Genomic DNA, 20546 nt, shown 5'->3' with positions numbered 1-20546 from the left:
GATGTATATGGGTGGTTTCCCCTTGAGGATGTGGGTCTAGTGCAGTTACACTTAAGCTTGTCTCTCAAGGTCACTTGGCCCCCAAGACAAAGTCTTTTGGGGTCATTGCAAGATATAGGTCTAGAGCAGAATTTGTGGAGGAATTGTTGACTTAGCCTCAGAACAGGATATATTGGAGGTGAACCTTAATCGGGGTGTGGGGACCCTCACCCCCTTCCTTAATTGGGGGTCTAGCTCTCTGCAGCTGTGTTCACAGCTGCACACCACTCCTTCCATGGGGACATAGCAAACAAATGAGTGACATGTCACTTACCAGATGATGGTCAGGGAGCTGTTTAGGTCCTGACAGACTGGGATTTTCATTTTTGGAAAACTTGACACTACTTATTTTGGGTTTTCCTCATTAGCACATAGGATCTGAGGGGAAGGAAGCATGCAGAAGGGCGAGTCAGGAACACTGGAGCAGTAGTGTACACACACGCACTGCCGGGAGAGGCGAACTACCCCTCATAGGCCTCCCGAAGCGGGGAGCTGCTGCCTCTCCCTCCTGCCTTCCCTGTCCATTTTCACTTGGGAGTATGGGCTGGTTATGAGCTTCTTCTTGTCTTTCCTGTTTCTGAGCACCAAGAAGAAAATAGAAAAAGAGAATTTTTTTGAGGGAGGGAGAGAGGGAGTACTGAGGATTGAATCCAGTGCCTAATTCATGCTACGCAAGTGCTCTACATTGAGTGATACCCCCTATTCTTTTTATTTTATTTTGAGACAGGGTCAGGCTGGCCTGGAACTTGCAATCCTCCTGCCTCAGCCCCTGCAAGGAGCTGGGATTACGGGTATGTGCACCACAGCTGTTAAGATATTTTAGCCTCTAGCTTCCATCTCCTGTACCCTCATGGTGGAGATAGTACAGTCTCAGATCTGCCCTTAGGACACCTGTGATTGGCCTGGCCTGAGCCCAGGAGTTGGAAAAGAGTTGGCCCACAGGACCGCCACACTCTCAGCCAATGCGGTTCTTCTCTCCTGCCCTGGATGCCTGTGTTCTCATAGTGCCCGTGCGCCCACTGCTTGGCCCTGGTGACTGCCTGGTCCTTTTAGGCCTGAGGCCCTGCTTTGTGCTCCCTGCACTTCTCCACCGCTATCTAGCCTTTGCATTCTGGGGTCTGAAGACACACATCCTTGCTACCACCTGGCTGCCAGGATTTCTGAAAATCCCTCTAGAACTGCCCGTTGCTGTGACCCACCTACCAGCATTGACACCCCGTTACCAAATGCTGCATGACTGCTACTCCCCTCCCCAGCCACCGACTGTTGCCGAATGGCCACCTGTTGTCTGTTTCCATACCCTTGCACACTACACTGTGCCTGTCACCCTGGATGGCTGCCCAGCAGCTGCACAGAGGCTGTCCTGCCAGCACCTTCCCCCTGATGGGTGGTCCTGTCCTGTTCCCCGCCTGCCTCATCTGCTGTGCTCAGTGGCTGCATCTGGCTGAATATAGAGCGAGGCAAGTGCTACCGGGACACACTCAGAGAGACAGTTACCTTCCCTCCGGACCACAAGGGGAGGCAGGTCTGAAATGCGGTCATGAACCATCCTGATAACAGTAGCTAATGTTTACTGCGGACTTAGGAGGTGATGGTGCCCCAGTTTACCAACATCACTCTATTCGTATTGTACAACTTCCTTATCAGGCAAGTACTACGAGATCCCCTTTACACAGAAGTGGAAACCAAGCCTAAATAATACCAATGAATCTGCCTCGGGTTCCCTGGGCCTAAGTTGTGGAGCTTGGATTCAGATCCACGGTGCTGGACTTCAGAGCTCAAGGTCATAACCACTAGACCAAAGTGCTTCTGTCAAAGGGCCCAGAAGCACTCTCTGTTGTGTCCAGTGACCTCTCCCTGGTGTGAGATCAACTGGCCCGTGGGGAAGGCCATGGTCAAGGCTTTGGCTACTTCCTACTTGCTTTAGAAAACAATACTGGGATAACCTCCCTTCTGATCAGCTTTAGGGGGACCTCGGGCCACACATCTTCCCATCTTCTCTGGGTGTATCCAGGCATTTCATACCTCGGGTCCCCTCTTGGGCTCCTTAAAAGTTTTCAGGAGGTAACAAAGTTAAGCAAAGCAGAAGAACGGGACATGTGTGTATGAGTAAATCACTAATTGAGGTGTCTAGCTCCTTAGAAGGCCCAGAGTGGGATGAGTGTATGAGTGGGAAGGAGGAGAGGAAGGATGCCCTGGGGGTGGTGGCAGGCGTCATCAAAGGGAAGATGGAGCGTCCTGGAGAAGGGGGTGATACACGTCACCATGGCGCAGCCCTGCCTGCCCTGGAGCAGCTGTGCGGAGTGGAAAGGAGAGATGGGTTGGGGGCCTTCAGTGCCCACAGAATGATTCTGGTGAAGGTGAGGGAGATGGTGTAGGACGGTGGCTTGAGCGGGGCTAGAGACCGACACGAGTACCAGTGGGTCAGTTCATTGTTAATGATCTTTGCATCTTGCTTATTCCTGGAAAAACAAGTCCTTGAGAAAGAGACCGAGGAGAGACTTCCTTTCTCCTACCAGCTCTTGATCAGTGCTGAGTTTGGGATAAGTAATTCACGAGTGGGTGGGGTATATTTTGCAGGAACTCCACGAGGAATCCAGCGTGTGAGCTGCAGTCAGTGCAGGCATGCTCATATCACAGGTCACGTGCCTCTGCCCTGGACCTCTGTTCTCTGCAAGGCTCATCACGTCTGGTGGGGCTGCTGGGAAGGGAGGGCTGGGCAGGAAGTCCCTGTTCTTTCCACCCATCGCCCATGTCCCTATTTGTTTGGGAGCAGGGGCTGGTTATGAGCTCTTTCTTTTCGAACCTTCTTTCTGGGTACTGAGAAGGAAAAAAGGAAAAGAGAAAATGTTTTTCACCTCTAAGTTATTAGAGCCCAAGAGGACAGAGGGAGAAGGAAGACAGACAGAGAGGAGGCTGCACAGACATGTGAGTAGGCTATGCCTCCTTGGCCAGCAATGGAGATGGCATAAGGTGACATGGGGCCAGGCATTTTCCTTCGAGGCTATGGCTTGTGGGTGGGTGACTACCCACTGAGGCTTCAGAAGCCTTTGCATTGGGCAGAAGAACTGTGTTTGCACTGGCTTCCGCTATTAGCCTCAGTTCCTCTCCGTGGCAAAATCCTACTGGACTCTGCCAGCCGTGATGGGGTCAGAAAGCAGGGTTGTAGGTCTGAGCTGGTTAGCCTTTCTCAGGAAAGTCTTGCAGGCCTACCATAACTTGAGTGCCAAAAAGTGATGTTTTCAGATAGGCCCAATCATTTGAGAGGAGATTCTGCCCTTTGTTCTTATCAAGGAGGGAGCTGTTTCAGAGGGCAAGGTGAGAGAAGGACTCTGCAGTGAGAGTCTCCGTCCCAGCATGTGAGCACAGGCGGGGCCCAGGCGTGACCTCAGTCACACACGTGTGCCCCACATGGCGGGCCATGTGTGCCGCTGCCTGGGCTCTGGAGGCTGCAAGGCCATGCTTGGAAGAGTGTGGATTTGCTGACTTGGCATAAGGGGGGCTGGGCCACATCTGGAGGGGAGGGGAAGGAGCCCCCAGTGGCTGGGCTTGGAGGGGCTTGCCAGCCCTGCAGCCCCGTGCTCCCGTCCCCTCCCCCCAACCACAAGAGCAGTGTAATTCTCCTCACGTTAAAAGTAAACATCTGGCAGCATCTGCAGTGCCCAAAATAAACTAAGAACTAATAGGAGGCGTTTGTGACCACAGTAGGTCCTGTGTAGGGAAAGACAGGGGTGGTTCGCTGTGTTGAAGCCAGAAGAGCTACTTGGGGAGGCTCCACTAATTTGGTTATTGATTACTGATTAACTGATCAATGCATAAGCTCCTGGAAGAGCCTGCTGGTGCAATTTGCCATGGTTTCGGGAAGCAGAGACATGACATCATCTTTGTGGGGCCAGAGAGTGTACGAGGAGCTCAGGATGATGGTCAGTCCTGGGGCGCCAGCTACACCTTACCCCAAGGCTAGGGTCAAGTATCCCAGTGTCCCAGGGTAGTGGGAAATCTGTGTGGCAAAGCGACTAGGGTCAGGGCAGGGAGAGGCATCATTTTCCAGAAGTGGTGATTGCCCGGACCTCCTCCTGAGTGATCAGGAGCAGACGCCAGTGAGGATCTCTCCATGGTTGTGGTGTCAAAGGTCCTGCCAGGGACAGAGAGGGAGGGAGACGAAGAGCAGAGCGGGAGCATAGTAGGTGGTGACATCGGTGTGTGTGTGGTGCTGGGCTGGAACCCAGAACCTTCTGCATACCAGACAAGTGCTCTACCACTGAGCTACATGCCAGGCCCGAGACAGCCACATCTTGATGCCTGTCTTCCGAAGATGGGCAACGGTGCCAGGCAAGGTGGTGGTGTCGGGCTAAGCAGTGACAAACATACTGGCTGCTGAGTCTGACTGACAGCAAGCTGGAAGCAGCCTGGGACTGGCTGGCACCATGTGACGACTGTGAAGGGCTGGAGGATGAAATTGGGCATATTTGAACAGCATCAAATCCATTCCTCACAGCCACACTTAATGTAAGTGACAGATGGAGAAACAAATTAATACCACAGATATTGCCAGCCTTCACGTGCTGGGAGGAGGAATGCCCCCGGCTAGAGCTGGGCTCCCGAGCCTTCCCGGTTCCAAGGACTACTATGCCTCGTCACCCTCATCAAGCACCGCAGTGGTGCAGCATGCGCTGCAGAACAGGAGTGGGAGACCTGGGAAATCAGGCAGCCAGCCAGGGCATCGGGAAGGGGTTTTATGCTAAACGTCACCAGCTGGCTGCCAACTGTCCGAATCAACTTGTAGGCATGCTCTGTTTGGCCCATACAAGTCTTCATTTTAATTTTGAATTTGAATTAGTGGCTCGAAATGCGTAAATTAGGAAGATCACAAAAAAGCTGAGATTCTCCTGAAATACCTGTGCAGCTCAGGCCCAGGTTCTCAGATGCACGCCTCCAGGAATCACCACTTCTTTATCTGCTGGGTCCTGTGGTTATTTGTGATTTCAACAAATATATGAAGGCAGCAATTGCTTTTTACATATAATAGAATCAGTGGGGTTGGGCTGGGGATGTGGCTCAGTGATAGTGTTCTTGCCTTCCATGCGCAAGGCCCTAGGGTTGATCCTCAGAGCCACAAAAAAAAAAAAAAAAAAAAAAAAAAAAAAAAAAAAAAAAAAAAAAAAAAAAAAAAAAAGAAAAAGAGCTAGTGGGCTTGACTTTTCCCAAGTCTAATTTAAATGAAGGTTACATAGTGAAATGGGAAATTTTGGTCTTATTTTAGGTAAAAAGATTGAGCCACTCCCTCAATACATTGAAGCCATGGTTTCACCTTTTTTTGGAGACAGGGTCTCGCTATTCAGTCCAGGCTGGCCTTGAGCACACTTTGTAGCCGAGACTGGCCTCGAACTCACAAGGATCCCCCTGCCTCAGCCTCCCAAGTGCTGGGATTACAGGTGTGCGCCACCACACCCAGCCCAAAGCCATGATTTGAATAAAATAATTTTTTATTAATGGAACATCATAACATGCATAAAAAATTAAGAAAAATACTAATTAGTTTGTCATCCTCGCAAAAGACTTGGTGCTGTGTATTTCCTTCCAAATCTTTCCTACCTTCACTCTTGCAGTTACACACTTGGGTTTCCATCCTGCTTTGGTCATTTAATGCTATAATTTCCACATTAAATTCCACTAAATAATTTCCATGAAATAATGTCGCAAGGAACATCTGTGTGTTCCTTAATCTTCCTATATTTTGAATTAGTTACTCAGAATATATTTTCAGAAGCACCATGAATGGGCTAAACAAAGATTCGAGCATGAAAGAGTTAACCTGGAAGTTCCTCACCCGAAAGTGCCCTCTAGAAATCTCTTCATCTCAGCAAATTGTTGGAGAGGCTATAGGAAAAAAAGGTCATTTCAGCATATGTGATAGGATTGTGGGTAATTTTCTTTTTTTTTTAAATTTCAGCATATGAAGTCCATTCCGGGAATAGCACTATCTTGAGACCCAAGTCAAATAGTACTAAATGTGTTAAGCAGAGGTCTGTGTTTAAAGAAGAAACCCATTTGCTCTTAATAATTGCAAAATGCTGCATAGTTCAGCTGTGGAGTCACAGAAATCCACATAGCATCAAAGTCTAATGCAAAAAGATACAGGAGGCTGAGATACAAGACAAACTGTCTTTCTCAATTACAGTAGCTCTGCACCCTAAGTACGGTCGTCATTTCTTAGAACAAAGGCTGCCTTTAAAATTTTTTATTGACGGCAGAAAAAAAAAAATGACTAAACAAGACCAGAGCATTTGAAGGTAATTTATATCCTATATACAACCTAAAGAGTGGTGTAAACAAGGTGATGTGTCATAAAATGAAATGCGATACAGATAACCTCACTACTCCCTTCTGCGCAAGTTCAGATGAATCCAGTGCCTTAAATCTCCAAGCAATGAAAAGCAAAGCCTGCTATACACTTTATTTGCCTCCCCTCTCCCTGCCAACCTCCTGGAGCTAATAAATAAGATGAATATCATGGAAAGGCAGGAGAAAAGGTGAGTCTTTTCTTGACATTGACCCCCATGTGGAGTTGTTGAAGGTACCAGCGGGGCTCTGGGAAATGGCCCACCAGCTTTGTTTGGGCACCGGGCAAGTCGACAGACGCTCTAAGGGCAGGATTATGGAGCACTTGAGCAAACTCCACCTCCTGTGGAAAGGCAGCTTGCCTTTGCTAACGAGAAACCATGCCTTCCTAATCTACTAGAGCTCTTTGAAGGGTCAAATAAGTGTACGGATAAGGAGGGCAAACAGTAGACACAATCCATTTACACTTTCAAGAATCCCTGGAAAGCGCCCCACCAAAGCCTGTTGAAGCAGTCGAGTCACCACGGGAATGGGGAGAGTGGTGACACGTGGGGAACTGGCTCAGATAAGAAATACAAAGCAAGGATACGTAAGTCTTTCTGTGGATGGCAAGATGCTGGCAGCGGGCTTCTGCTGGGGAACTGATGCGCCTGGGGACCAGGCTAAGCGGCCCTCAGCAGTATGGGATGTGACCATCAAGCCCTTTTGCGTGCACAGTCCCAGGTGGAAATCGGCCTCATGGCTCTACAGTCACATCTCACAGATTGTCTTGTCCAATGCGTGTATCTTTGTGACATCTCCAGTGACACTGTGAGCTCCTGAAAGGCAGGGAGCATGTCCAGTATTTCAGAATGTATTATAGTGGCTAGCATGGAGAAATATTTCATGGCTGGATCAGCCAGAAGAGAGAGTGTGCTGAACTCTTTTATTTTGCTAATGACTCTGAGCTTTTCCACCTAGGGAAATTCCTACAAAGGCTGCAGAAGGTGCAGGAGGCTCGTAAGTGGCCAAAGATGTACAACAGGATCAAGGCAGGTCAAGTAAAGCATTAAGTGAGAGAAGGACTTCAGTGGTACCTTGTTCCTATCATGAACTATGTAAAGAGTGAATAAATCAGTTCAGAGAACAATGGTAAAACTTCACTCTTGCGGGTGACAGATTCAAAGCTCTCAGAGTCAACCCAAGAAAGGGTTATGAGTTGCTATAACATGGTGTTTTACAAGCTACTTTTCATTATTACCCCCCCAAGAACATTATATTTTCCTTAATTGCTGCCACCTCCTGTGGACTTTGAGTAGCATAGATATGCCATGTATGTGTTTATGCCCTGGGGTGCTTTGGAGGGCCAAAACCGATTGTAAAATCTAGTATTTTTCACCATGCAAGGGCCAAGTTTTTCCCCTTTGGAGCTAATGGTGGCCGTTGAGAGTTCATGCTGCAGGGGACTCCCCTGAAGGTTTGGGCCCAAGGTGTTACTTTAAACAGAACAGCAGAAAGCCGAACATCTAAGAATGGAACCAGGGACAAAAAACGAAGTCTCCGCTTGCCCTCCCCAGAAGACAAACTGAGACTCAGACAAACCAAGGTGTGCTCCTGTCCTCTCTCCTCCGCTCTGCTCTTCCCTGCCTTCAGGGCTGGTGGTGGTGGAACTCACAGCAAGTTCCTTGGCCCTCAGCCTGCAAGTTGGATTTGAGCAGGACAGGAGACTGGGAGGACAGGGGAAGGAGAATACAATCAGGGTATATGTTTCTCTCTGTGAAGTCACATTATCTGTGTGCCTTGGCCATTTCTCTTCTCTAGCGGCCTCTCTGTTAGACTCTGTGCTCTCCTCCCAGGTGCTGCTAACAGCTTCCACTCCCCTGCTCCGGGGAGAGATGGCAAGAACTCGGTCTCGAAGGTCTCCAGCTAGCAGTGGTATTCATGGTCATCCCCCGTGACCACACCTTTGCCAATGTATCTTATATTCATTACGCTGTTTCCTGTTGGGACTTGGATGACAAAAGAGAGAGGCCTTGTCACTACACCTCAAGAGAGACATTCTGGGGCTGGCATGCAGCCAGAGGAGGGTAGGTGAGCAGATGTCAGATGCTGGGTTGGGTGAGGCAGGAGGCAAGGAAGGGGCCACAATCCAGAAGACAGGAGGCTAGAAGATCCTTGCTTGTAATAGGGTAGGATCATGAACTTTCCCAATCAGTGGCCAGGGAGCCTCTAGCGCTTCTGAGGTAACATTAAGGTGGCCCTTGGTCCACCTCTTTACATAGTTGGACTGACAGCACTGTCTCCCCTAGGAGTAGCAACAGCTGGCCTTGAACTTGTGATCCTTCTACTGAGATTACAAGCATGTGTCAGTGTGCCTAGCTCACTCTTAGGGGATGACACCAGTGAGGCGGACCTGGTGTCCTTCAATTGTCTATGGGGCATCCCGTCAAAGGCTGTCAGTTCTTCGCAGAAGCGGCGGCGGGCATGAGTCGGTAACTGCGGTGATGCTGATCTTCAGGGGGATGCTGTAAGGGCTGTCGGAGAGGGAACGCAGGCTTCTGGACGTAGTCTCGGGTTAGAGCCTGGCTCTTTGCCTTTCTGAGCCACCACCCACCTCCCAGTTGCCATCAGAATCAAATGAGAAAGTCGCATAAAGGCAGCCAGGCCTGGCCGGCAGCCCACTGCAACCCAGCCCCTTATCCTACCAAATCAAGCCCAACAAGCCTGCTCTCCTGGCTCTGCTTGGAAGCTGGGGGTGGGGGCAACCAATCTTGTGTACTCGGCTCCAGAAGCTGCTGTCATAGATGAGGGCCGGATGGGCACTTTATCCTGAGGCCTCCTAATCCCATTTTCTGCTTTCATGTTAATCCTCTTCCTTCTCTGTCTGCCATACACTCTGCTCCCAGGGCACGGACCCGGACATCCAGGCCCACCTCGCCTGCTCAAGGGCAGTGCTTCCCATCGGGGCTGCTGGAGAGGAGGGGAGCGTGTGGCTGTGCCCTGGTCCTCCTCAGCAGATCGAGTTGTTTGTTCTTCCAGCCAGGGCCCGGATGAACACTGCTCCAGTGCTCAGCTCACCAGACACAACACAATGACGGTGTCAGCAAGTATCTCCCAAGCGCTTACTCTTTGCTGATCCTGAGAAGCCACTTGGGTACATAACCTCACTCAATTCCCGTAGCCTTCCTGGGACGCAGATATTATCAATCCGAAATCTGCACATGAGGATACCGAGGCTCGGGGGAGTGTTTGCAGCCGGATAACACAGTGAGCAGAAAGCAGAGGTGTCCAGTATTCTCACCCAGCTCAGCCTGGCTCCAGAGCCTCATACCGAAGCTGCAGGCAACACTGCCCTCCATCTTACACCCAGAAATGGGAAGTCCTCTCGGGAGACAGTGGCTCCCTGTCAATGCCCTTCCCAGGGGAGGAATGGTTTTGTTTTAGGCCTCTCCACTCACTGTCCCTTTAGTTCTAGACACTCCACTGCCTCTCCACCCTCAGCTGCAAATGCCCTTTCTGCTGCCAGGAAGAGGTCCTGAGGCAAGGCGCACACTCTGAGGGAGAAGCCGTCTACCGTCACTTCGGCCACTGGTGAGCAAGTCTAAGGAGACTATGGCTTATGGACCTCCGCCTTGGTTTGTCACACACTTAAGAGTTAGGCAGCCCTCTCTAACTTAGATTCCTCTGGCTGTGATTTCACCCCTTGGGAGGTAGCACTGAACAGCGTAGGCTAGGATTTAGGGCCGGGTGCAAATGCCCCGTAGATTGCTCTGAAGCTGGGATGGGGCTGTTGTTTTCAGATAAAACTCGAATAACTGTACCTCCCTGCAGCCAGAGCTGGGCCCTCTGCAGACATCATTTCCCTGTCTCTCCCGCTCCACTTTGCCCCCCAGCCTGTCCTCTGGAAACCTCTCACAGCCTGGAAGTTAGTCTGGACTCATCTTCAGCCTTCTCTCCCTGCCTGGCTCCCGGGGCCTCTCTGTGGAGTGTAACTGGGTCTTTGTCTCTCTCTGGACTGAGACCCCACCGATTTTCTTGCCTCAGGCTCTCATCAATTCTGGCACCTCCGTAAGTGCAGCTTGATGACACGGCTTCTTCTGTCCTCAGAGCCCCTCAGGCGCGATGACAGTTGGAGAATAACAAGGGAGGAGCACAGTCTAACTCTCAGTAGCGTGGAGTGGACTCTGCGTTGCGGCAGTGAATTCAGCTGGGGCCAAAGGCTTGCAGGCCCTGTAAGCTGAGGTCCCTCTCAGAGGGTTGAGGACCGAGGGTGGTGAACGTGGGCAGGCTTTCTGGTTGAGTCACAGAGTGAGACTCCACGGAGGCTTCAACTCTGTCCTCTGCCCAGTTACAGAAACAAGATGTAGGGTGTGACCTGGGATAGCAGTGGTGAGCTGCAACCTGCAGGGTCATAGCACTGTGAGTGGTAAGGACTCCAGAGCCAACACCAGCTCACTCAGAGCCGAAGGAACATCTCAGCCGCATCTGAGAAACAGCACCAACCCTATCTGCTCAGGAGGAAATGGGTTCTGAGACACAGCTTGGTTATTCCTTCTAAACCCTCCAAGGTTTGTGCCCTCTGAGGACATTCTAGAAGTCAAGCGCTGAACAGGAGAGAGTATGAGGGATTTTAAGTAAGATCTGCATTCACTGGTGGGTCTTTCTCTAGCCTTAGTGTCCTCTTGAACTGTTTTTTGGCTTTGGGCGGCCATATGCTCCTAGCACTTCCTTACTGAAACCCAGGAAGCTGGGCTGGTCTTCTCATAGTTGCTCTTTCTCGCCACTCTCCATGTATTTCTCAGTTAGAGAAAGGCTCATGAGCTTGTGGAGGGCATTTGATGGCCAGCGCAGTGCAGAGGCAAAGGTGACCTGCTCGAGGCTGCTTGGGTGTTGCCGGTGTCTCTGACCTGAGCGATTTCCCCAGTTATTGGAGGTGGCTCACAGCCTACCAAGAGATCATTCCTTTGGCTCAGGCCTTTGCACAAGAGAAGGTGGGATGTGTTAAAATGGGAACCTTCATGGGGAAAAGGGAATCTGTATGCCTTTTGTTGGGTCTTGATGTAGCGGGCCAAGATGGCAAACAGACGCCATGCAAGTACGACCAGGAGACACGTTTTGGCGTCTTCAGTATTAGCCACTAGAATTTCACCCCCAAGGGTCATCATCCCCCGGACACATGTGTGGGTGTGCACACATGCATGTACATACACACAAAGGCGTAATTTAGGACCGGTACGTTGCAGCCCAAGAAACTGGCTTGAGAAGAATCTTTGCCTTGAAAAGTCATTTTATTAAGTGATTGATTTTTTTTTTTTTTTACAAAAATAAACAATTTAATGAACAAGAAGTATAAAAACTTCTGGATATGCAAACTCCAGGAGAGGGGGAAAGCCTGGTTTGGGCTGCTCTGCGGCTTTCACTGAAAGCAAATGAGGCAGAAAGGCCCCGGCCCTACCCCCACCCCAGGTCCTGGCTCAAACCGCAACCTGCTCCTCCTCCACCCCAGTCTTGGCTCATTTGGACGTGTGTGCCCTGGCTCCTGACCCCCAGCATGGCCTGGGAGCATCCTCTGTCAGGGGGCCAGAGCCAGCCTCTCCAGGAACGGGCTCACCCACAACCTGGAGCACCCCCCACGCCATGTCTCCCGAATGGAGCTAAGCTGAGAGGACATCCTGTGACCGATTGTCCTCACGCGGCCCCTGCGTGCCGCGCCACGTGCAACAGCGGTGGCAGGGGTTTGGCTACATTCTCCCACGATGAACACAGTGATGGGGCTGCCCGTGGAACCGTCCCAGTTCAGACCAGCCTGAGCCTGGCTTGCACGCCAGAGCCCTGGAGAGGCCATCCGCCCCTCCCTTGACCACTGATTCCTGGCCTGGGAGCCAGCAGTCTCAGACCTAGGCTGGTAAACTCACATTTTAACATTTTGCATTATTGCACGTTTGTCCTGGTCGCGTCAGTCTGTCTGGGATGTCAGCACTGTCTGCAGCGCTTCCCAGGTGGCATGCAGTGCCGCTGGTGCAAATCGCTCCCGCCGCGGGCAAGCCCAGCTGGTTGGCTGAGCCCTCGGACAGGTCAGCCGGGGGCTCTCACGTAGGTGGTCTTGTTGGGATCAGGGATCACATGGCTCCATCCAGTCTTGAAAAAGACCAGCTTCCGACCTGGAGCAGAGGGGAGAGATAACAGGTCTGGAGGCTTTTGTCCCTGGAGGTAGGGCCACTCTCCTAAAGCTAGTCGTTACCTGCCCACCTCTAGGGAAGTCCAGCTGCCTCTATCAGGATGCCCTCTGCCTTTGGCTCACCTGTCCAGGTGGTCTGGTTGGTGACCACAAAGGCACTGCACTGGGCATGGCTTTCACACACGTCCACAGCCTCCGCCAGATTGAACACGGACAGGAGGCAGCTACCATGGTGGTAGGATGGCCAGCACCGGTAGTCCTCCTGCGGGATGGCGCTGTCTGGGATGCGCTGGTACTCTACTGGTGGGAATGAGCCAAGGTGAGAACTGCATGCCCAGCATGAGCACTGAGGCCACAGGACCCATTTCCTCGGTGAAGGCTGACGCCCAACGCCCCTCGCAGGAGATGCAGGCAGCCACCACTGTTCAAACTGGGTCACTCACTCACTCAAGACCAAGCACAGACTTAGTTCTGGGGAGAAGTGGGCACGGACATGGGACCGACACATGCGTGGAGCCACCAGCTGTCCAGGGTAGCTGCTGAAGTCAGGGCATTTTAGACACGTGTAACTGGGCTTCTCAGACATACGTGTCAGAATCCCTAGGGATTCTCGTTGAAAGGCAGATTCTGATTTAGAAGTCTGGGTAGGCCCCGAGAACCTGCATTTCTAACCCGCTTCTGACCCCGTGAGTGTACAGATCACACTTGGAGTTGCACAGTTCTGAGTGCCCTCAGCCAAACTTTCTCCTGGCCTTGTGGAGAGAGGTTAGACAAGCTGCTCAGATAGGCCTGGGGGCAGGCAGGGAGTTCTGGGGTTAAGAGGCCCGCAAGTGAAGGAGAAATGCAAAACATCCATGGCTAGATTGTTTCGGGAGGGGCCTGAGCTCTGCCCATGATTTAGAGAGAGTTACAGAGGCTCCGGCAGTCGGGAAGCAGCTCCTTGGAAGGCCTCTCGTTCACCCTGTCTTTCCCATTGCTTGGGGAGCCCCACTTTTGGGCTGATAATGCAGCAGCCCTGGGCCTCTGGCCACCCCGCCCTCCAGCCTCCTTCTCCCGCCAGGGGCTAGACCAAAGTCCAGGGCTGGCTGTGATTTATGGCCCCATAAACTGCGTCCTCAGGGACAGAGCCAGCCATTGTTCACCTCGTTAAACTTTATTTACAGGGCTAACGAGGGCTCCCCCACCCCTAAGACTGGCCAGGGCTCCCTGAAAACAGGGGCTGCCCACCCCTTGTCCCCTGCCAACCACAGCTAAACCCGAGGGCTTCTGCAGAGGGACTACAGCCTGTAGCCAGTGGCTGAAATTCGCCGCCGCCTGGGAAGAGCCTGCTTTGGGGCTGCTTTTGGTGCGAGGCCCCCTGCACCTCCAGCTGTCCTCCCAGCCCCAGGAGTGCAGAGGAAGGAAAGAGAAGCAAACATACATTGTGTTCCAGCTGTGTAGTAGGAAGTGTGCTAATTGCTTTTACACACCTCACCTGCTACTTAATCCCCGAAAGAGCTTTGTGAGGTAATACTGAACCCAATCCATAGATGAGAAAAGTGAGGCTCTAGGAGTACACCACACAGCCACAGAGGTGTTGGAAGCCATCTAGAGGATGGTCAGTGCCCACCCCACTTTAAGATAAAATGATAGTAGCTCTAGCTGGGCCAGAGATGGGACCTCAAAACGAAGGCTCAACAGTCTTTATATCACTCCAAGTAAGCCCTTAGGGTACCACTGGACAGACGGATCCCCGAAGAGAAGCGGAGACACGCAGCCCAATTGGAGAGCTGCCTCCCACGGGCCCCCACCTCCTGGTTCCCTGCTGGAGCCACTCACCAGCGCTGCTGCTTGCCGTGGAGTTCTGCAGATACTGCCCGCTCCGGTACAAGTATAGCACTGTCTCCAGCTGGGCCAGGGTCTCGTCCACCCCCCAGGTGAGCTCTCCTGCAGAGTGTGACAGTGCTGATAGGGTGCCTGGGCCGTTCCCCCCTGCGGTAGGTATCAGCGGCCTCCCCGCCTTCCCTCCAGGGCCTGGGCCCAGACGCCTGGTAGCCTGGTAGGGACTTTGCTACTGAATGCTGGTCTGGGAAATCATGATTTCTGAGTCGTCTGCTGCCCTGGGTCACTCCTGATCTCACTCCTGCTGGGGGATGGCGAGGCAGTGGGAAGCAGAGGGCCAGAGGCTCACCGGAGGCATTGACGATACTGTCCAGGAGAGGTCGGAGGGCAGGCGGGGCACTGTGGGGCAGGAGGTATGTGAAGAAAAACCTGCGGCAGAGAGGAACCGGGGGCTCAGGGACACAGCCTCTAGGGACACAGCCTTCTCTGACCCCAACCTGGCTAGCGGGCCTGATCCCTCAGTCCCAGTGACCGGGGCATACCCCAGGGCACACCCCAGGGTATACCAGACTGAGGGAACGAGTCGACCCAGCTATGATCACATTTAATTTTAGACCAAACTGAGACCTGAGGCCTGTTTCTCCCGTCTTCCTTCACGTCCAGCCCATGCTGTCCCCAGGCTGACCCCCAGCCTCACAGCAGTCCCGGAGTTGGGGCTTCTCAGCCACGAGGAGCTTCAAAGAGGTCAAGGGCCAGGTGGAAAGGGGAAGAGCTGGTTCCACCAGCCTGAGGCCCCGAGTCCCGCACTATTTTAAGACGCCTCCAGCTGCCACCCTCCAGCCCAGATTCTCCTTGGAGCTGTCTATTTTTAGCTTCGTCCTCAGGAGCCTGAACATTCCCTCTTAACTGACTGGGCAGGAGACTTTCCCTGCCCCGGGGGCACCGCGGCTGAGGTTGAGTCTGTTCCCTCACTGAGCCCTGACTGGCTCTCCCTGAGCTGTGCCCTCCTGGGCCCACCCACCCTCGCCCGAGCTCCTGAGTGGGTAGTGGAGGTCACCTGTAGGCATTGTAGAGGTTCCGCTTCTCGTTCATGCCCTCACACCAGCCCTGGGCGGAACAGGGCAGGGTGAAGTTCCTTGCTGGAAATTCAAGTACGCAGTCGGCGTTGTTTGTACACGGTGTCTCCTCCACGCGTGCATCATCCAGGTCCGTCACCTTGAGCTCCCCATCCACGAGGACAAACTGTCGCGGGCGGAAGTCCAGCAGAGTGACCGAGCCCAGCGGGGAGTGGGCCAGGTGGTGGAGGAGGCGGCCCAGGCTGAGGCAGATCTGAAGGCAGACACAGGGCTGGGTGGGGCCCACTGGAACTCTCCCCTTTGGGGCTGTGGACTTAGCTCAGGGGTTAGCCTTCCTGTTCTCTAAGCCTCAGCGCTCAATGAAGGTGAGCCCAGCAGCCTTCAAGAGGACACCAATGACTCGAATCCATTAACCCACAGGCTGGCCTGACCCTGCAAATAATGTGGGAAACAGCGGCGGGGGGTCTGGAGATAATGAATCTCTTCCCTGAGCTGCATCTGGAGTGTGGTTTCAGTTCAGTGGCTGGGCACAGGAAGGGCTGAGCTGACCTTCAGGTGACTCGAGGTCCCAAGACACGGGCCCTCCTGCAGTGGCTGTGTGCATGCGTGGGGTGTGGTGAGCACAGCAGGGCACCAAATGCCAAGCTCCTCTCGTCTTGCTTCCTTTTTTAACCCTTTGGCCAAGGGCCGAGGCAGCCTGTGCCCTGCCTCCCTCCCGCCTCCTCTGCTGAGGAGGAGTCCAAGCTGCTCTGGAAGGCTGGCCTTCTAAGGAGAACCATCCCGTTCAGGAGCCCTCCTGCCTGCTCACTCGGAATCGATCCTCCCAGGAAGTCTGCAGCAGCTGGATCATTTCCACAGGGGCACCCAGCTCCGTGATGGTGGTCAGCGTGTCCGGGATGTCCTCGCTGTCCTGGTAGCAGTAGCCATAGAGCTGGGGGAATCCCAGGGCAGGTCATTAGGTCACAGGGTGGGGGCGGGGACGGAGAAGGGCTCTGCCCCCAAGGCCATCCCCCAGGCCTTTGCTTCAGCTGTGGCCAAGGGGAGAAAGAGCCAGTGGTGCCTGGGAAGTCTGCCCTCTCCCCCACAGCAGAGTTCCCACTGAGTCCATCAGCCCCTCACCGCTGGCCTCTCGGAGATGGGCAGGTATGGCCACCGTGTGTTAGGCAGGTGGCGGGCACTGTGCTGAGCATACTACACGCAGGATTCACTTCTTACATCACTCTAGTGTGCACAGTGGGTACCACCATTACCTCCACTTTCAGGTGGGGAAAGTGATCTGGAGAGGTTAAGTGGCTTGTACAGGTCCACCCCACTAAAAAGTACAGGAGCTAGGACCCAAAGGGATGCCGCTCACACTCCACAGCCCGGTTCTTGCCGAGAGTACTGCGGGCCCGTGCGAAGCCAGCGAGTACCGTAACTCCTCCTGCTTTCAATCCCATCCTATTCCTCATCATTCCCACCTTCTGATAGCTTTTTTTCTTTTTTTTTGGTCTTTTTGAGACAAGGTCTCGCTATGTAGTTCAGGCTGGCCTTGAGCTCACTTTGTAGCTCAGGCTGGCCTCAAACTCACAATGATCCTCCTGCTTCAGCTTCCTGAATGCTGGGATTACAGGTGTGCGCCACCACGCCTGGCTTTGTAGCTCCATTTTTGTTCTGTTTGGGTCTTGCAGGAGGAAAAGCCAAGAGGGACAACCCTGGGTGTTCCTCGCGTATGTGGGTGGATGATAGGGCAGGGGGCACTGGTAGGAGGGACAGTTCTCAGGGAAGATTAGTTTCTTGGGGGTACGGTCATGAGGAGCTGCCTACCCAGTGTCACCCAGGGGCGGGGCCTGGTGCCACCCAGCTGGTGAGGGAAGAACAGCTTGATGTTGTCACTCACGCCTACACCAGCCGCCACAGGGAACCCTGCCTCTCCCAGCACTCCACAGCGGCTCAAGCCTCGGCAGGGGCTGCGAACAACCAGCGCCCTGTGGGGCAGGAGCACAAAGGCCGAGTTGTCCAGTCCTGCCCAGCGAGAGCCGAGAGCTGTGCGGTGCAGGGGTCGCAGTGGGGGTGCTGAGCCTGCAGGCTAGATGTCCCCGCACAGTCACCCCTCCTGCCAACAACCGCGTGCTCCCAGCCCCACTGCAGGCCTCAGATGCCCCTCTCCTCCTCCCGAGTGCCTCTTCAGGGCCCTCTCCCCGGAGCCCTGCCCCATCCCGCCCCAGGAGGGACGGCACAGCTCGGTGCTGGGCCATCAGCTCACTTGAACTGTGACTCGGGGGATCAGGGGACAGTTCTAGGCACCCTCTCGTTTCTCTTTCTCTACTCCTCACCCCCCCCATCAGCCCAAGGAGGCCCCAGACCTGGGTAGGGTGGGGGGAAGGTAAGGGGAACAGCCTGCAGCCTGGTTCTCATTTTCTTGCCCGGAGTCTGAGCCTTTGTGGGAAACTTCTGAAGGTTATTAAACACCCGGAGGTCGTTAAATGCGCTGTTAACGAGGTATTAATCAACACCCCTCAGGAAAAAATAAAAAGACACCATTAACCCCCCCAGGAAGCGTGAGGCTGAGCATTTCAGTCACATCTTTTGTGTGTCTGGGACAAGAAATATACTTTAGCATGATCAGAATCTGGGCCTAAGCAGGCCCAGGGCCCATCTGAGGCCTGAAGCCCTGAGGATGACCTGGCTAGGGCGGGGCGGGGGGGACCCTTGGGCCCTTTGACTCTGGGTTATGGCAGCATCTATCACGTGAGGGAGTGTCTGCATGCATGCATGCGCACATACACAGCCGTGCGAGGTAAGATGGAGAGGGTCACAGAAGATAGCAGGATCTCACCAGGCAGCCCCCTTGTGACCACAGCACATGGTGAGCAGTGCCCTGTAGGGCAGGGCATCAAGACAACACAATTACTAGTTCTGCACACCCATGCTGAAGCATCTGGAGGGAGACCACACCGCAGGCTTTCTTGAATGCAAGCGTAGCACAATTGAGGAAGCCAGAGGGATGGAGGCTTAGGGTGCAGGGGGTCAAGTACCCCAAAAACAGTCCCTGAGACACAACTGGGGACCCCCGCTTTTCCCCTTTCACTGGGACTCTCACTACTTTAGCAACTCGTGCGCCCTGAATAGCTAACTCCAGCCTCTGGCCCTATGAGAATACTACAGCCAACCCCAGACAGGCCCGCCTTGGTAGGGGAATAGATGAAAACTATTCCACTGTCATTCTTTTCCTGGGAAGCCTACAGCACTGGGGGCCTGGCATTACAGAGGAGGACCCTAAGGGTATGTGCTGCGGGGCTAGCTGGAGGGTTAGCAGAGAGTTTGGTGAGATCAGTGAGGCAGTTCCTGAAGACACAAGAAGGGACCTCAGAGATCAAACCTGTCCTACCAGAGGAGGTCCTGAGTCAAAGAACTAACAATGTCCTGCTAAGTCATTCAAGACTTCTCCTCCCCCTCAGAATCTGGCCGACACCCCAGGATTTCCAGAAAGTTCCCAGGAGCCCCTGGGAGGTGAGCAGAACAAGATCCTCCCAGTTAGAATGGCCACGTAACCAGCGGCTCCCTCCTTGAAGCTCAGGATACAGTGTGAGCCCTCGGCCAGACATAACCAAACACAAGGTCAGCTCTGCCCAGCCTCCTCCCCAGTGAGGGTCCAGGACCCAGTCAGTGTCTGGTCACGGAGGGGCGTCCTGGGGACCTGGGCACCTAGCAGAAGTATAAGTAACTTTCCGGCCTCTCTCTCTTATTCTGAATTGCCCACCCATCCCTCCAGTCCTAGGGACCCATCTCATTCCCGAGGAAAGGAGGGACAGCCGCCGGGGTTTCTGGTCAGTTCTCCTGGGCACAGAAAGGTGAGTGAATCTGAGAAGCCTCAGAGGTGGGAAGTGTGGACACGATTCGTTACAGATGTCGGCACACACCCTAAGTTCACCGGCCAAGAACAGTCAGGGATTCCCCTCTCTCTCTGCTCAGACATGTGCAGAGGGAACCGTTTGTCTCCTCCTAGGCAAACTCAAGGACGGAGACCAGGGCGAGAGGAAATGGGGTATAGGGCAGCAATGCTGGGATTGTGAGAGCCCAGCTTTAGGTCCTCTTGGAGGGGATAAGCTGGGGGTCTCATCTCCCTCCACCCCCAAGTACATAGGGGAGGCAGAGTCTCAGTAGGAATCTGGGCCTCTGGCCTTCTCAATTTTCCAATATGTTGGCCAAATACACTCCCACAGTGTGACATTTGCACCCTCAGGCCCTCTGTCCACTGGCCTGAGACGCTAAGGCCTCCCCTTTGCTTCAAGTGGTCCCACTCTAAGGCCTGGGGAGCCCCAGGGTGGGTGTTAGGAAAGCCTGTGTATATTCCCCTCAACTCCCTACTCCTTTACTCTTGGCTTCTGGGCGCGGTGAGTACTTTCAGGGAATGAAGCCTGCCACATGGTCCTTCCAGCTCTTCTCAACCCCAAATGGAAAATGAAAGAAGTGGGGTTCAGGTTCCACCAAGAAGGGAGCCCTATCGCTGCAGCTGGGAGCTGACTCAGGTAGGAATGTTGTACAGCGTCCTGGCTTGAGGTGTTCAGAACCCTAGCTCCAGCTGGGAGCAGAGTCTTAAATTCTAATCCGCTTCCCAAGCCCTGGAGTTTTGGATACCCGAATCCTAACCTCTGCCTTTAAGGGTGTGTGTAAGCTGAGAAACCCAGGGAGCCACTCACGCAAGAGTGAGAGGCGGATGGTGCAGTGGGAGGCGTCTTAGTTTGGGTCTGAGCCTAGCTTAACCTGGGCACGGTCACTGGCACCCCATCTCTGGGACTAAGGATTTTCTTCCAGCCCGAGGGGCGGGCCGCGGCGCTCCCAGACAGAGCCCTCTCGGAACCCCACCCTCGTACCTGCAGCACGTTGGGGTGCCGCAGCCGCTCCAGCAGCACCATCTCCTTGAGCAGCTTGTGGGCCGCCAGGCGGTAGCAGCCCCTCCGCGCTCCGAACTCGCGCACGCAGCTGCCCAGGTCGTGGCCGCCGAAGTCCACCGCCTTGAGCGCCACCGCGGCGCCGCCGGGCAGGCGCACCCGGTACACCGCCTTGGTGTAGCCCGAGCCCACGTACTGCGCGCCGGACACGTTGCGGAGCGCGGCGCAGCCCAGCCG

At 53.8% G+C, this 20546-nt stretch overlaps 1 protein-coding gene across 1 annotated transcript; it reads right to left on the bottom strand.

Moving 5' to 3' along the window:
- Positions 1-11629: 11629 nt before the first annotated feature.
- Pkdcc (protein kinase domain containing, cytoplasmic) lies at positions 11630-20546 on the bottom strand (the record flags this gene model as incomplete). The annotated part of the gene is given in 7 exon segments (XM_005390915.2): positions 11630-12521; positions 12662-12835; positions 14357-14464; positions 14709-14788; positions 15417-15688; positions 16244-16366; positions 20292-20546. Coding segments are annotated over 7 exon segments (1098 nt in total), but the record flags the coding sequence as incomplete, so codon positions are not given.

The sequence above is a fragment of the Chinchilla lanigera genome, unplaced genomic scaffold (genome assembly GCF_000276665.1).
Source record: "Chinchilla lanigera isolate Chin_1 unplaced genomic scaffold, ChiLan1.0 scaffold00040, whole genome shotgun sequence".
NCBI classification, from domain to species: domain Eukaryota; kingdom Metazoa; phylum Chordata; class Mammalia; order Rodentia; family Chinchillidae; genus Chinchilla; species Chinchilla lanigera.
This window is presented reverse-complemented; position numbering and strand designations above follow the sequence as displayed.